Source organism: Oryctolagus cuniculus, chromosome 9, assembly GCF_051225735.1.
Source record: "Oryctolagus cuniculus isolate XC-2025 breed Fujian yellow rabbit chromosome 9, ASM5122573v1, whole genome shotgun sequence".
Classification (NCBI taxonomy): domain Eukaryota; kingdom Metazoa; phylum Chordata; class Mammalia; order Lagomorpha; family Leporidae; genus Oryctolagus; species Oryctolagus cuniculus.
Window position 1 is genome coordinate 124,120,005 of NC_142875.1, and position 16,509 is coordinate 124,136,513.

At 43.9% G+C, this 16,509-nt stretch overlaps 1 protein-coding gene across 3 annotated transcripts in view; it reads right to left on the reverse strand.

Moving 5' to 3' along the window:
* ITPR2 (inositol 1,4,5-trisphosphate receptor type 2) overlaps positions 1 to 16,509 on the reverse strand; it is a 536,564-nt gene that overhangs the window by 314,574 nt on the left and 205,481 nt on the right. For all 3 annotated transcript variants that reach the window (XM_089304708.1, XM_051850872.3, XM_051850873.3), the window contains 4 exons: positions 8,124 to 8,317; positions 4,712 to 4,841; positions 2,672 to 2,729; positions 173 to 338 (listed from right to left, as the gene is read on the reverse strand). In XM_089304708.1, the coding sequence (XP_089160834.1) occupies positions 173 to 338; positions 2,672 to 2,729; positions 4,712 to 4,841; positions 8,124 to 8,317 (548 nt within the window). The remainder of the gene's footprint in view (positions 1 to 172; positions 339 to 2,671; positions 2,730 to 4,711; positions 4,842 to 8,123; positions 8,318 to 16,509) is intronic.

The window sequence follows — 16,509 nt, forward strand, 5'->3', positions numbered from 1 at the left end:
CGCTTATGCTGAAGATAGTAACTGAAAATCAGCTGTGGGGAATTCTAACACAGGTGGTGTGGACAAGGCCAACACAAAGAATCCACAGGAACAGGCACGCCGCTGAGCCGCTCTGCGAGTAGGCAGGCCGGCGGGTGGCGGGGGCACTCGCAGAGCTTCCGCTGTGGCGCACCTGTCTGAAGGCCTGTAAAACCTCGGCTCTCTGGCTGAAGTGCTTGAACAGCAGCTGCAGGGCTCCGGACAGCAAGGGCGGGTACTCGTGCATGATCAGGTGAATGAGGACCCGGAGGAACGTCCTCCCTCCCTCATCATCAAGCTGAACGGGATTCTTCTCCTTTCTATAAAACCAAAAAGAAAAATAATTCAGTAAACTAAAAGCAAAAAGAATTCTAAAATCTCTTATGTTTATGTCACATCTACTCTTAAGTAATCAAAACTGTGTCCACATTCACAGAGTTATATCAAGGGTTTTGCCAAATTAGGAGGTGGAAATGAAGAGATATTTCCTTTTTTTCACCTCCTCATATAGCTGATAAGGAAATAATAACAAAGTAAAACTTGGGTTTGCCAGCAGAAGCCAGAGTGACCCGAATGTCCTAGTTCCGCCAAGACTGAGAGAGTTCCCAAACTTAGGCGTAGACAGCAGACAGACCTCCGCCATCAATCCAGAGCATTTCTTGAGGAGACATGCCAGGCCACATGTCCACCAATGACTGCTTCTTCCCCAGATGTTTGCAGACCCCTGCATGACAGGTGGCAAGGGGCCGGGGCCGGGGGGATGGGCAGTGCACACATGTGTGAACAACGTCACAGGAACTCTGCATGTTCAGCACTGTAACATCCTGAAGACTGCACCTGCACACAGGGTCCATCTACAAGCTGACAGACACGTCGCTGGGCAATCTTGTCACTGTGCAAACATCATGGAGTGTAACTACACATACCTAGATGGTACAGCCCACTGCACACCAAGGAGAGATGGTATGTATGTGGACATGCTATTTCCTATTGCTCACGGGGCCATGATAAACACTGTAAAAGGAAATCACATCGAGCAAGAGAGTAAGTGATATGAGCAAGAGACATGGTAAACATGAGGTGTGTGAGGCCGGTGCCTGTGTGACACACATATTGCTTGTTGGTAAACTTTTTTATAGATCAGCAGAAGGAGTGCACTCGAAAATAACGGTAAAAAGTAAAATAAATACATAACCTGGCAACACAGTTGTTTGCTGTCATTACCAAGTAACATGCATTGTACATAATGGTGTGGCTATGCTTTTATATGACTGGGGTGCAACTGGTGTATTTATAACAGCATGCACTGTGCTATGATGTTATGATGAGAGCAACATCACTAATTCCATTATAATTTTATGGGATCACCCTGATACGGTAACTGAAATGTCCTTAGAGTTTCACTGTATATAAGGAGAAACCATACGCTGGTCCATGCCCTCATCTTGGGAGCAATGAAATCTTTCAGTTGGAAAACAACATCAAAACCTGGTCCTACAATACAAAAACAAAACTATATTGAATGAATGCTAACTAGAGACACAGACCCTTTGTGGCTTCCCTACCTTTTACTCTTTGTCTTTCTAATAAAAACAACAGCAAAGCTTAATACTGGGGCTGGCAATGTGGTGTGGCAGGCTAAGCAGCCAGCTGTAACACCAACATCCCAGATTAGGGATTCAAGCCCTGGCTGCTCTATCGCAGAGCCAACCCCCTGCTACCATGACTGAGAAGGCACTGGAAGACAGCCGAACTGCTTGGGTCCCTACCACTGGCTTGGGAGACTGGGTGGAGTTCCTAGTTGCTGGCTTCCATCTGACCCAGCCCCAGCCATTATGGCCTTTTGGGGAATGAACCAGCAGATGGAAGATCGCTCTCTCCCTCTCTCTCTCAATCTCTCTCTTTCTCTCACTGCCTCTATGTCTCTGTCTCTCTCACTCTCTCTGTCACTCTTTCAAATAAGTAAAAAAAAAAAAAAAAAAACTTACAAAAGGCTTAAAATTGACTTTTTTAGGTTTCCATGTTGTCTGTCATAAAAATGAACACATAGAAACTCCATAATTTTAGCTTAGACATTTTACTTTTCCTTTTTGCTTGCTACTGGTTTTATTTCTGAAAAAGAAAGAAAACTTTCAACAACATATGACAGGATTTCCAATGGCATAGGAGTGTAGGTAGGCATGCCAAATACATGTCATTTTCTTTAATCATGGATATTTCCAATTGGCAGAAGACAGCTTTATTTCTTACATATAAAGTTTATGATAACAATGAAAAAAATTATGTTCTTGCCTCAAATATCTCAGCTTCAGGGAAGCCACGTTTGACAAGACACAGCGGTATTTATACCAGGCAAGTGAAAGGGCACTCCTATGCTGTCATTATTTGAGGAAAGACGGCAAAGAATTCAGGGAAAAGCTCAATACACTGATCTCATCTCTCTTGTCCTTTCTTTTCCCATGACCTAAAGAAAAGCTGTGCTTTCTCCTTTAGAGCTTATGAGCAGCTGAGTGTCTGGCAGGAATCACGTTATCAGCCAGAGAGGGTCTAAAAATAGATAGATACGGGGAGGTGAATAATAACAGAGTATCAATAAAACTCTCAGTCACGTCTTATTCTTAGGAAAGATAAAGATGTCTCAGTGTTACGGTACCTTCCAGCAAACATGGTCTCTGCCTGAGCTGCGATTTCCTCTATATCAGGAACAAGAGCTGCAAAGACAAGTGGTAAAATCCATTCCTTCTCTGGTTTTAATCAGGAGTCACGACAGGCAGATGAACAGCAGCTTACCAGAAAGACGCTCTGTCTTCATTCTGTATGCCACCCGAAGGCACTCAGCAGTTAAAAAATACAGTGCAGTTGCATACAGACATCAATACTTTAAATTGACGTTTACACTTTTAATGTAAATTATTTCACTCTAACGTATTGCCATAGTCAAAGATACATTTAAAGGGTTAGAAAGCACCAGTTGTAGACACTTCTTATCTAGGTGAATTTGCAGATATTTATCATATGTCATATTTATAACTTAAATGATGGCATGAAAGGATTCTTTTTAAGAATCAAAATACATAGACAATAAGCCTTGTTACTAAGTGGTATTTGCAGATAACACAGTCAGTTTTCCGGAGCTGACTACTTGTACAAGTGCATTCCTTTTGCTTGGGGGACAGGTTGGTATTTTCTCGGCAAACCAATGACGCTTCCTCCCGTGCCCCTCTTTCAACATTCTGAAGAGACCTTTCTGAAGATGACACATCTGAATGATAAGCACACCACTCACTTCACATCTCCAAAGCAGAGAGAGGAAACAGAGCAGGCTATGAAAGGGGAAAAGCCACTCTCCCCAGCCAGGCGTCCCTCACAGACTCACACCGGGAAGGAGAAGGGGGCCAGGTCGGAGGGCAGGGGTTTGCAGGGGTGCCCCACACCATCCCTCTAGTACTTCACAGACGTAGAGCTCAGGTTCCCAGAAGCCCGGCTTCCAGGACAGGAATTGTTCTGCTACTGTCAGCGTGATTGCCAGTGAGATTCTCTGGTTCTGCCACATCTTTCCTGGAAGCAACCTTTGGGGTTCTACGCTTCTGGAAGGCAGCAAACAACGCTGTTCGAATGTGCCAGAAAGGGCTTCTCACTTCGGTGAGCCAGGCTCCTTCTGCAGAGGCACAGTGATGATGCCTTTGGGATGCCCGTGCTGACTGGGACAGAGACAGAGGCACCCGAGGTCTGGCACCCATGTAACTGTACACTTGTGATGCCTGAATATTTCACGGACAAAGGAGAGTTGTAGCACTGTTCCGGGGTTACAAGTGTCTGGCTGTACAAACTCTGGCCTCAGAAAAAGAATTCCGGTAATTGGTTATGTCTTTAACAAGACGGAGTTTCCAGTCTGGCAGGACTGACTTGACATATCCAGAAAAATGGTGTTTTCATATTTCCTCATTTTCATGAGATCCTTTCTGTAGTCACAAAAATGTTTGATCATTTTCACCCTCTTCTGTTGTTACAGTCCCACACTCAGAGGCAGAATGGCTCCACTTTATAATCACGCAAAGTAAAAAGAAACACAGAAGCAGCCAGCACATCCTGGCCTCTGGGGACTGCCACATCTTTACTGCCGAATCAGGATATGGGATTCCTGCTAACTCCTCCCCTCTGACAGCTGCGTTCACAGTGCAAATCGAGGCTGGAAACTCTGCCTAGAGTTTCACCAGGACAGCTCAGGCTCCGCAGCTGCAGTGACCTCAGAGGCAATCAGTCCCACGACCTCTGTGACCGCCAGCAGGTAACTGAAGCCCTCTCGCCTTGGTCTTCTCATCTGGAAAGTGGCACAACAAACTACGCCTGCCTCAGAGTTGTGCAGATTCTCACAGGACTTAGCACCCAACCAAAACCAGCTCACGCCATGCCAGAGACGTTCTCATAGCTTTGTCTCAGCTCCTGCACGTCATTAGTACAGAGTATGTCTACATTTTGTCTCATAGAGACATGAGAGCTCTACTGAAAGTTCATGGAAAAACATGTGTTATGAAAAAATGATACATGGACCTCAAAGTTTATGCAACAAAATAATCTTTCATCCATTTTCCATGAGCTCTTTGAAGTTCCCTCAGAGGATTATGTTTTAAAAAGCATGAAAGCCACTTTCAAGGTCTCAGAAAAATGAAACGCAAAGGGTGGCTATAGTCACCTGACGGCAGCAAGGTCTCCGGAGAGCCACTGGCAGACACCTCTGCGTTCTCGCTGTTCTCGCCAAACTCCTTCTTATAGATAGACAGCATGTAGGAGATCCTGTAGTCCAGTCTGACGCTCAGGATGAACTACAAGAAATATAAACCCGGCATGATGGCCCGCTCACTAGCACGGTGTTTAATCACGAAGTCTGGCACAGGACCAAGAACCACAGCTATCCCAGGAACTAGCTAGACATCTCATTTGTAAACTCTTAACACTTCAACTATATCTTGCCTGTTTTAAGACTGAGAAAAGGGATGCATTTCCAGGTGCCAATGTCACTTTCTAGAAACACAGAAAAAGCTGAAGTGCCCCTCCCATACACACATACACACACACACACACACACACACACACGGGGTGCTCTCGGAACAGTCCAGGTGGCAGTACTGTGCAGGACTGGATGAAGAGGCAAATGATAATGTCATTTCACTGGGCACTTTACAGAACTGCCCCTGGTCCTGGGAAAATGCAGGGGGTGTGGTCCCCATCCTTGCGCAGAATGGCCCAGACATCAGCTAGAGCAGTGCTGATGCCAGGGGTACCACAATCGGTCCTGGAGGTAGCTACAAAGGGACGACTGAAACAGCAACACCCATAGACCATGAATTCTCCACACTGCTGTGTTTCCTTCAGTCTGTGCTCTTGTCACAATCCTCATTAATGAACGCAGCAGCAGAAACAAGGACCTCAAAAAGGTTCCCACCAGTGGCACCCAACATAGGGAATGCAGGTGCCAGAAACTCATAGCCCTCAAGAAGCTGAGTTGGAAAAACAAAACGCAGCACAGTTAATAGTCAGGAGGTCATAGGGTGCTAAATCAAGGGGTATAAACACAGGAGAGACTAGACAGGACAAAGCCCAGACGTGCTGTGGATTAGGGACCTGGTCTCACATGGTGGCCTCCCATCCACTTGTGCGAGATAAGTCAGTGCTCTGATCGCTGTCCCAGCAAAGCAGTGACAGTGTCCGCATGGTACGAATGAGCCTTATTTGGATAATGCGCCATGTGGGCACCCATCTAACCTTATCTCGCTGTCGGCATCATATCCTCCCTCCCGCCACCTGCCCTGCCCCTCTTCATCTCTCTGACTTCTCTGCTCCAACAGCACCAGGAAACCTGCACTTGCTGCCCTGCTTCCTCACAGTGTCCCAGAGCACCCACCTGCCCTAGAACAATCTTCCCAGTTTTCAAGATACCACCCAAGATCCACTTTAAGTTCCTTTTAAATGCAGCCCTCACTGGTTCCAGTCCAAATCCTCTCACCTTTGCTAGACTTTTATGCTCCTTGTAAGGACAAGGTACACCCCACATCAGCCACATTCAAATCAATTCACCAAACACTTGCAAAACCAGATGAGGAAGGCCCCACAGGTATAAAAAAAAGCATCCAGGACCCAAGTCCTGCCTCTGCAAGAGCTTTCCCCTGGACTGCAAATCAACTCCTTCATTATTGTGCGGTGAGAGCCACGCCCACACTGGCTGACTTTCAAACCAGGAGCAAAATTACAGGAAAAGGGGAGTAGGACAGGGCCCACGATTTGGGAGCCCAGAATAGAGGTGGAGAAACAGGACTCTGGGTGCTGTCAAAGAAGGCATTTTTTAAAAAATCAAATGAACAAAACATGAGGTTATGAGACATTTATTTATTTTCACTGGAAAATGAGTACTCACTGATTTGTAGCTCATAAGTGTAACCAAAATTAAAATTTTCATTTACAAACATAGATAATTACGAAATACAAATGGAAGGTAGAAGAAAATGAAGAAAGAGAAGAACAAAAACAAGGGTAGAGAAACAGGGAGAAGGAGGAGAGAGAGTTTGAGAGAGAGAGACACAGAGATACAGGGGCGAGAGACAGAAGATGGAGAGAGACAGTTACAGAGACAGCAGGGGAGGGTGGAGAAAGAGAGAGAGAGAGTCTCTGTAGAAGAAATGCACAAAATGATGGGCAGGAGAAGGCCTTGAGACGGAAGCCCTGATGGAAAGCAGAAACCCTGCCAAGGAGCGTGGCTACAGAGAAATTCAGGGGCACACATTCCAAGAAGGCAGCACCGTCAACAGCAGACTCCAGGGCAGTGAGACTGACCCAGACACAGGCAGTGACTGTCGGAGCAGACACGACGTTCAAGGAGAAAACAGAAAATGCCCAAAAGAGGCAGCGGAAACAAATCCGGCCCCAACGCTGTGCCAGAGGGCCCCCAGCGTGTCCCTTTCCAGCTGTCGGAGACCGTGCGTTTCAATGCTCCCTCTCTGCACCTGAGGGGCCGTCCCTGATGGGCAGGATGCTAAACTGGGCTCATCAGGGCCCCAGCTCAGGTGATCTCTACCTCTCTCGGACCACCGACTTCTCATGGTCATGAAACCAGTGCTGGGTAGCCTGCCAGTATTTCTCAAGATTCAGCCTTTGGAATTTCTAGAGGAACTGTGAAATGTTTTATGACTATAAATTTACTTACTTGAAGTGAAAAATACACACACCCTTCCAGGACTACTAACCCATTTCTGGTAGCTCAGTCTACAGTAAATTATGATGCAAGACTTAGTAAGCTACATCCAGAATCCTAACAAAGCCTTCAAAATGCCAAGCTCCATTCTCCAAATCTGGAAAAATATGCTACAGATGTATAAAACTGCTTTACTTTAAAAGTGTTAGGAATTCACATCCACAGTAATGGGGAGTTTATTCAATAAATCAGTGGGCATGAAATAATTTTTCTCCCTTAAATTCATAATTAGGTACAGACCAGGTTAACTAAAAAAAAATTACTCTTGGAATGGGAGAGGGAGTGGGAGATGGGAGGGGTGCGAGTAGGAGGGAAGTTATGGGAGGGGGGAAGCCATTGTAATCCATAAACTATACGTTGGAAATTTATATTTATTAAATGGAAGTTAAAAAAAATTATTCTTAGATTTTGAAACAAAAACACAGAGACAGTCACATAAAATACTAAAAGCAATGATTAATAATTTTTATTGATAATAAATAAATTTTTGTTCGGATAAATGGAACCATCTGTCTCATTCAATTAAAAATAGGAATTCGAAATCAATTGTTAACTCTGCCTGTTCTGAAATCTTTCTTAAATTAAAGTCAGTACTAAATGAAAAAAATATATATATGGAGGCTATTCTATCAACCTCAAAATGCAATGCAACTGTGAGATACCATCATTAGTACATCTAACAGGCATGAAAAATGTGATTAATATGTAAAACAGCGTATAGGATTTCTTACCAGGCTTGTCATTAAAAAAAATAAAAGCAGACCAGTAAACAGCCTTTCAGAATATTTAGAGAATGGTTTCGGGCAGCACAGGAAAGCACATGGCACCTGCATCACTTGGTGGCTACTGCACAACCCACCTGTAGAATCTCAATGATCTTGAGCTTGGTGTCCATCACGGTCACGTCCTCCTGCTCGGTGGGGCTTGCCTGCTTGCTGGGGTGGACACTGGGCTGCGTGTCGGGCACACTCATAGGGAAGATGGAGCCCCTGCTGAGCACCATCTGCGTCATCATCTCTCCCACCCCGTGGATAGTTCTCATGACGTTGTTCCCTGCACGAGAAGAGGCCCCTGGTCAACACACATAACCTCTGGAGATGCATGGCTGGCCATAATCAGTCCACAATCAAGGTGGGAAGACTGGGAAAGACGGGGAAGAAGAGCAGCAGTGTGGCTCTGATCAAGATTCGGCAGGCACTTTCAGGTGGCAGATTTTAGAAAAGGAAGTTGGCCGGTGCCACTGCTCAATAGGCTAAACCTCCACCTGTGGCGTCGGCACACCAGGTTCTAGTCCCGGTCAGGGCGCCGGATTCTGTCCCGGTTGCCCCTCTTCCAGGCCAGCTCTCTGCTGTGGCCCAGGAGTGCAGTGGAGGATGACCCAAGTCCTTGAGCCCTGCACCCGCATGGGAGACCAGGAGAAGCACCTGGCTCCTGCCTTCGGATCAGCGCGGTGCGCCGGCTGCAGCATGCTGGCCGTGGCAGCCACTGGAGGGTGAACCAACGGCAAAGGAAGACTTTTCTCTCTCTCTGTCAAAAAATAAAAAAATAAAAAAATAAAAGAAAAGAAAAAGAAAGAAAGAAAAGAAAAGGAAGTTCACTGTTGTCAGAAAATGCTTTGAAGGAGGCACTACTGATTTCCCACCCAGGTCCTCTGTCCTCAGAGTTGTATTATGAGAGTTAACAGTAAAACTTCTTCTCAAAGATTTACTTGGTTTAGTGTATTAAGTGGAGGATATTCTTATGTCTCTTAAGTTTTAGTTATGCCTTAGTGTACAATTCCATTGCTTGTTTTCTTAGGTGCTTCATTAATTAATGATAAAATTTGTTCTCAAGGACTTACTTTTTTTTAATGTATTAAATGCTCAAACAAAATGTATCATTCTCTGGTGTTTCTTTAAAGTTAAGTTTCTCAAAAAAATGAAATTAACTTCGAGATGCAATGACTATGAACAGCCTTTGTCTTGACTGTTGAACAATTTTTTTTTTCCGTGCAAATTGTTGAACTCTTTACTTAGTATAAAGTTGGTCTGCTGTGTATAAAGTTAACTGAAACTGGGTCTTAGAGGAGAATGGGACTGGAAATGGGAGAGGGAGGAAGTGATGGGGTGGAAGTATGGGTGGGAGGGCGGGAATGGTGGGAAGAATCATTCTATTCCAACTTCCCAGAATTTCTCAACATTTTCCTTCCTTATGGTTCTTCAGCACATCCCAGTATTTGATCCATGCAAGGAAGAAAAATACTGGAAAGAAGATGAAGGGAATGACACCTCCATTTTGATCCTCACAACCAAGATCTTAGTATATATTATATTACTCAAAGGAGTAAATAAGGTAAAAATCTACAAGTTTTGCCCCAAAGCCACCTAACAGTCATTTCACTGGGTGAAGTTATTTCAAAAAGTTAATGGAATATAGAATTAAGTGATACATTCATGTTGTTGAAAAAATTTGAATTCCATGCATAGTGTCATAATTCACATTTTCTACAGATGTTTGAAGTATTCTGTATTTCACACTACTTCCAAAGGAGAGATCCACTGTCTACTCCCATGACCCTTTCATTGCCATGGATGGACAGAAAAGGAATGTGAGACAAGTCAAAGGTTTACTCTGATCCTAAGAAGACCCTGCTCCATTTGCTCAGAGGGACTTGCCTCACAACAGACATCCTTAGAGACTGTAGACACAGAGTCTCTGGAAAGGAAAGATTACAGTTAAACCCCAAAGCACTGCATATTGATGAGGCAGAATTTTGTCTTGTACTTAATCCACTCCCTTGTCTCTAGATTGATACAGATATATGTATATGTATGTATGTGTGTGTATATATATATATATATATATTTATGAATAAAATACAGTGGTTTTAAAAAAAAAAATGGCTGGCGCCGCGGCTCACTAGGCTAATCCTCCACCTAGCGGCACCGGCACACCGGGTTCTAGTCCCGGTCAGGGCGCCGGATTCTTTCCCGGTTGCTCCTCTTCCAGGCCAGCTCTCTGCTGTGGCCCAGGAGTGCAGTGGAGGATGGCCCAAGTCCTTGAGCCCTGCACCCCATGGGAGACCAGGAGAAGCACCTGGCTCCTGCCTTTGGATCAGCGCGGTGCGCAGGCCGCAGCGCACCAGCCATGGTGGCCATTGGAGGGTGAACCAACGGCAAAAGGAAGACCTTTCTCTCTGTCTCTCTCTCTCTCACTATCCACTCTGCCTGTCAAAAAAAAAAAAAAAAAAAAAAGGAGGCACTGAGGTTCAACTGTGGTAGCCCTCACACCCAAATCCAGTCCTTCTGTAACACGGCAGGTCCTACCAACATCACACCAACAGGTCTATTGTTTGCAGCAAAGCAAAAGAAATTCACCCGTAAGAGAGTCGGTTGCAAGTGGGGATACAAACATTACAAGAAAACAAACAGTTAAGACAATATTATTTTATGAAATACGGAAAGTCTCATGGCAAAGAAGCATGCATCAGCCAGTACATCTGCCATTCCCCGAGTGAACCTGCGTGGAGAACCAGGACTCGGAATTCACAGAAGGCAATTTCTGGGGTGGACACTATGGCACAGGCAGTCAAGCCGCTAGCATCCCCGGCTACTCTGCTTTGAATCCAGCCGCCTGCTGATGCGTATCCTGGGAGGCAGCAGATGATCAGCTCAAGTACTTGGGTCCCTGACACCCATGTGGGAAACCCAGATGGAGTTGCTGGCTCCTGGCTTTAGCCTGACCCAGACCTGGCTGTTGTGGGCACTTGGAGAGAAGCTAGAGGATGGAAGCTCTCTCTCTCTTTCTCTTGCTCTGCATTTAAAAAAATAAATAAATCTTTTTTTAATGTAAACAAAGCATTCTGTGTGAAGTAATTACAAAAGCAAGTTAATGACAACTGGGACCTTCCTCACTGAGGAGTCATTCTCCTCTGTGTGTGTCTCCTGAATTTAGTTTTCACCGTGTGCCCACCCATGAATTGACACGGTTCACAGCAGGTGCCAGCCCCTTACATAGGGTGGATGTGTCCCCTGATACGGCTACAACCTTCATGCTCTAGCCTGACCACTGACTCTCACTTCTAAGATCCTACAACAAGCAACTAAGGATTCTAGAGAACCACTATCTCCTTTCCCTCCCACACAGTGGCCTTTGCTTCCTGGGTGTTCAAGGGGTTTTGCCTCAAGCCAAGGCCAAAGAAGCTGGCAAAGAATTTTCCTTTCCCCAAGTATGTCAGGGCGTAAACTCAGGGAAAGGGAAACAGAAATAAGATGAGATAGGATAAAGCTCTCAGCTCTGAGCAAAGAACAGAAACTGTGGGACTCCCTACAGGACTGAAAGGCAAAGAGAAAGAAAAAAAGGATATCTGAAAGATGACCCAGACAATCTGGGGAGTCCAGGTCACAAAGGCCGCCAAGCTACTGGGGACCTACTGGTGTCCGCATGGAGAAACAACGTAGAAGGTCTCTGCAAACTGACCACCAAATCCAAATCCAAAGTCAGTGCGTGGAAAAGAGGGGAGGGTTACACCAATCTACTTTAGAGTAGGCAAAAACCAAGCATTTTGGCTAAAATGACACATTTCAAGTCCCTCCAAAAACTTCAACTTTCATTCGGTAAGTCTAGTACCTTTTATTACATTGTTTCTTGCATAACAAAAAAAAGGAGGAATAAAAATACATAAAGGTAATTCCTAAGTTTGGATAAAGCTGGGGTGAAAAGAATTGTGACAGTCTGCTCATTTTTAACAGAAGCAGCTCGAGGCCCAGTGCTGCACTGTCTGTGATCCTCGAACAATCACAGTTGAACATTTCAAATCCCACCCTGCCCCACCCCGTCGCCCACTGCTGGCTACATGGATGGAGGGGTACACAGCTGGTGTTGGCAATGGCTTTGAGTTGTCAACGTCTGACCTGCACATTTATGTGAGACTTGATTTGGCGCATGTATGGGTGAGCCTCCAAGAGATGCTTTCTCACCACTAACACAGAACAGGCCCCTCTGTTATTCTCACTCTGGATTCACACAGAAATTCTTGGCACCCACAGTGTCTGCATCTTATTTAGATTTGCATGGAAAATAATCACTTGATCCAAATGACTATTACACAGAAAGTTAGCCCAGACATTTCTTCCCCCCAAATATAGATCCTGTCACCAAGACATTAAGAGCCAGAGGCCGGAAACACATTAATATACAACACATGTTGTCAATGGAACGGGAGGGTTCATTCCAGTGGTACCACATCCTTGGATGCCTGTGGCACGTGGTCACCACTAACGCTCCTGATATTTCCATGTATGGCCGACAGAGAGGTCTCAAATTAGAAGATGCTATATTTTCTGGATTTGCTTGGTGGTGATGAGAAGTATTTAAATTGTCAACTATTGCAGCTTGAAAAACAAAACTCAAACACTACATAAATCACAGACATGCATGGCTTCCAGGCTTCATTTTTTCACAGAACAATTTCTCATTCTAGACTGCTAGCTAGGTCGACACTGCTAAAGAAGAAATCCTACTATTTCTCTTCTCAGCCATATTAGTTAACAGTGAGGAAAAAGTCCCAAGGCAAAAGGCTGCTGTATTGTAATACCAGTTCTCTGGACAATCCAGTTCCTAGGAATACAGCTTTTCTGAGTCACTTACATGAACAGAGCAGCTATACTCTGAATTTATGTAAAACGTCCACTGAGAAAACCGGAAAAAATGGGAGTCATCTTTGTTAAGTCAAGAGTAAGAAGGCAGGAATTGCATACAGAGAAAAGCAGAGGGACTGGTCAAGTTCTTTCCCAACATGAGTGCACAGATATATTCACTAATCGCAATTTCCTCCAAAAAACCAAAAAGCAATATGGATATAACAAATGCAGACTGAGAATGGCTTGGGAATACACAGCTTTGTTTCTTTGGTTGTTCCAATGGGCCTATACCTATTCACAAGTTTTACTTTTAGAAGTGAAAAGCAATGACGAATTTATATAATATGGAAGCCATGTTGATCAAAATTTTATTTTGCTTTATTCAAGTCATTCCAGTGTGGGAATCACTATTGGGCTCAACAGCCATTGACAGCCATGTGGATATATAGAAAGGATACGAGATGTAACAGAATCTTGACTGAAATTTACTTTAAGTCCTCTGGCATTTTATTTTTACTTCAAGTCTTCTCTATCCATTTTCTCTATTACAAACATTTTTCTCTCATGAACACACAAGAACAGAACTGATCATTTGAGTTTTCCTATTGCTTAGATTTCAGATAGACATTTCTAAAACTTTCTCAGCACTTCCAAGAGATAAGAGGCAGATCTGATTAGACAAGTTCTTTGCAAACTGTTCACATCAAATTTAATTGTTCTGTGACCATTAAAGTTGTCCAGTTGTTTTATAATAAAAGAAGTCAAAAATGGATAATCCAAAAGCCATTCTTATTTTCCCTGAAACATTTTTATAGTTGGATGTGAATAAGTACATCTGCTGCGGGAATAATTCACTTGAGACAGAATGATGTAAACCCGGAAGCCATGACTCAGGAAATCTTCCCCTCTCCCATCTCAGCTCAGCAGCTCCTCCCGAGCCTCTGCTTGTAGAAAACACCCACGCTCCCTAGAATGAGAGCTGTTTTCTATTCAATTATTCCCTGGCACAGTGCTTCCTCCCAGTGGCTGAGGGGTTTCTCTGTCTGTTTATCTGAACACCACAGCAACATAAACAGGAGAGACAGAGAGATTTCTTCCACTCACTGGTTCACTCCCCAAACAGCTGCAATAGGCAAGGATGGGCCAGGCTCAAGCCAAGAGCGAGGAACTCCATCCTGGTTTTCCACATGGGTAACAGGGGTTCAAGTCCTTGGGTCACTCTTTCCATGCACGTTAGCAGGGAGCTGGATCGGAAGCAGAGCAGCCAGTACTGCAATGCGGGGTTCTGACTTTACAAGCAGCAGTCTCACCAGAACACTAACCTCAGGATTTAGTATATAAGAGGACTTTCTAAATGCAGAAAAGCATTAACATGAGATCCAAGCCTTAACGAAGCTAGTGATTCCAACAGAGTGTTAGTTTATATGGTACCAACCAAGATTCAATGGAAGATCAAGACACACTGAGAAGACAGTGAGACAATCGACACCCCATTCCAGGTTACATCACAGTATTTTGAAGAAGCAGATATCTGGTTCATACAGGTTTTTTTTACACTTGCTGGAAACACAGAGAATTTGCTGTACATCTGCCTGCAGGTGTCTCGCTAATATGATCAACTGGCTTGCTCCCTCACTGCTTTCCGAACTGTGATGCGATGTCACCTTCTTGGGTAGATCTCGCCTGGCTACTCTCTCTAAGGAAGGATGGTCATAAATTGAGATTCATGTACCTGCTTCATGCTCCAGTTCTTGCCATTATCACTACCTCACCTCATACCACACATTTATTTACATGTTTATTATATTCCCTCTCCCCAACAACAGCAAGGCCAAGTTCCACGAAGACAGGGATGCAGCCTGGTTTACTGTTGTTTTCCAACATCTTGAATGGTGCTTGACACACAGTAGTCATTTAATGTAGGTTTATCAAATCAGTCTTGAAAAATAAGGATGATATTTAAAAATGAAGAATGAGAATAATCGTTTCCTATAAGGCTTCTCCAAAATACTGAAACTCATTATATTAAAAATTCTCCATATTTTATCAACTTGAGCTTTTGCTTTTTAAACACTTTTAATTTACTCTCAAAAGTCAAGTATAATCACATACTACCCAAATATTTAATAAAAGAAAAAGTTATAAAATCAGTTATCAATGAGATACGGGAAGTAATGGAAGCTGCCTTTGTCAAGAGTATAACACATTCCATAAATTTTGCTAGGGCACAAGCTACATGTCTTCCCCTCAGCTGATACAGAACAGAGTCCATCCCACCACGTGCGGGCAACGTGTATCTTTTCCCTCACATCATGTTGCTTCCTGAGCAGACCTTACAAGTTTCCAAAGAATCCAAAGTAGAACTACTCAGAAAGCCCATCAAATGCAACTACAAGAAAAAGTTTCCCAGTAAAACACTGCTATTAAGCAGGTAATGAATTTGTTCACACACTTTATTTTCAAGTCATCCTACCCAACCAGGGTATTATTACATAGGATGGGCCACACACTACTAGTGGTATGTGGCATCTATTACACACATTGATTTTACAGGCATCCCTCACTCAGAAAGTCTTCATGAAGCATGTGATGTTCCTCTGGCTCCAGGCAAGGAACATCCAAGTGTAGAGATGGAATAGAAGAATTGAGAACACGGTTTGGTAACATAAAAAGAGATAGTAAAGAGTTATGAATGAGTACAAAGTAGATGAGACGGTAATAGTGTGGCCTGGAGTACACAAAGCTACTTTGAAAAAATTTTTTAAAGATTTATTTTATTTATTTGAAAGACAGAGTTACACAAAGAGGCAGAGAGAGAAAGAGAGAGAGAGAGAGAGAGAGAGAGAGAGAGAGGTCTTTCACCCAATGGTTCACTCCTCAGATGGCTGCAATAGCCAGAGCTGCGCCAATCCGAAGCCAGGAGCCAGGAGCTTCTTCCGATTCTCCCACGTGGGTGCAGGGGCCCAAGGACTCGGGACATCCTCCACTGCTTTCCCAGGCCATAGCAGAGAGCCGGATGGGAAGAGGAGCAGCTGGGACTAGAACCAGCTCCCATATGGGATGCCGGCGCCTCAGGCCGGCGCCTTAACCCGCTGTGCCACAGCGCCGGCCCCTGAAAATACTTTTTAATTGGGAAAAGTACTTGAAAGTAAGGAGAATAAATGCTAGTACCTTTGAAAACAAACAATTTGAACTAGACTTTCAATAAAGTGAAGCATCTAAATTAGAGACGTGTATTTTTGTCACTTCACATCACTGTCCTATATTCAGAGTCTTAGTCCTAATAAAATACATTGCAGTTTCTTGCAAAAATAAAATGACACAATATGTGTAAGAATGCAGCAAAGAATAAGAAGCACTATATAATTCTAAGAGTCTACTTTAAAGTGAGAAGTAAAGAACAAGTGCATCTCTTAACTACATCTCTGAAAAACAACTCTTTTCCACTGAATTATGTCCATTACAGTGGTCACCACCCCAGTGACAAATCTGTGGTTCTATGCTATAATCATAGTTCATAATCTCTTAGCAAACAGCAAAATCTGACACAAAGTGTCACCCCTACCGGGATATGCCCTTTGAATAATGAGGTATAACGACCGCTAAATGGACTAAGCACATAAA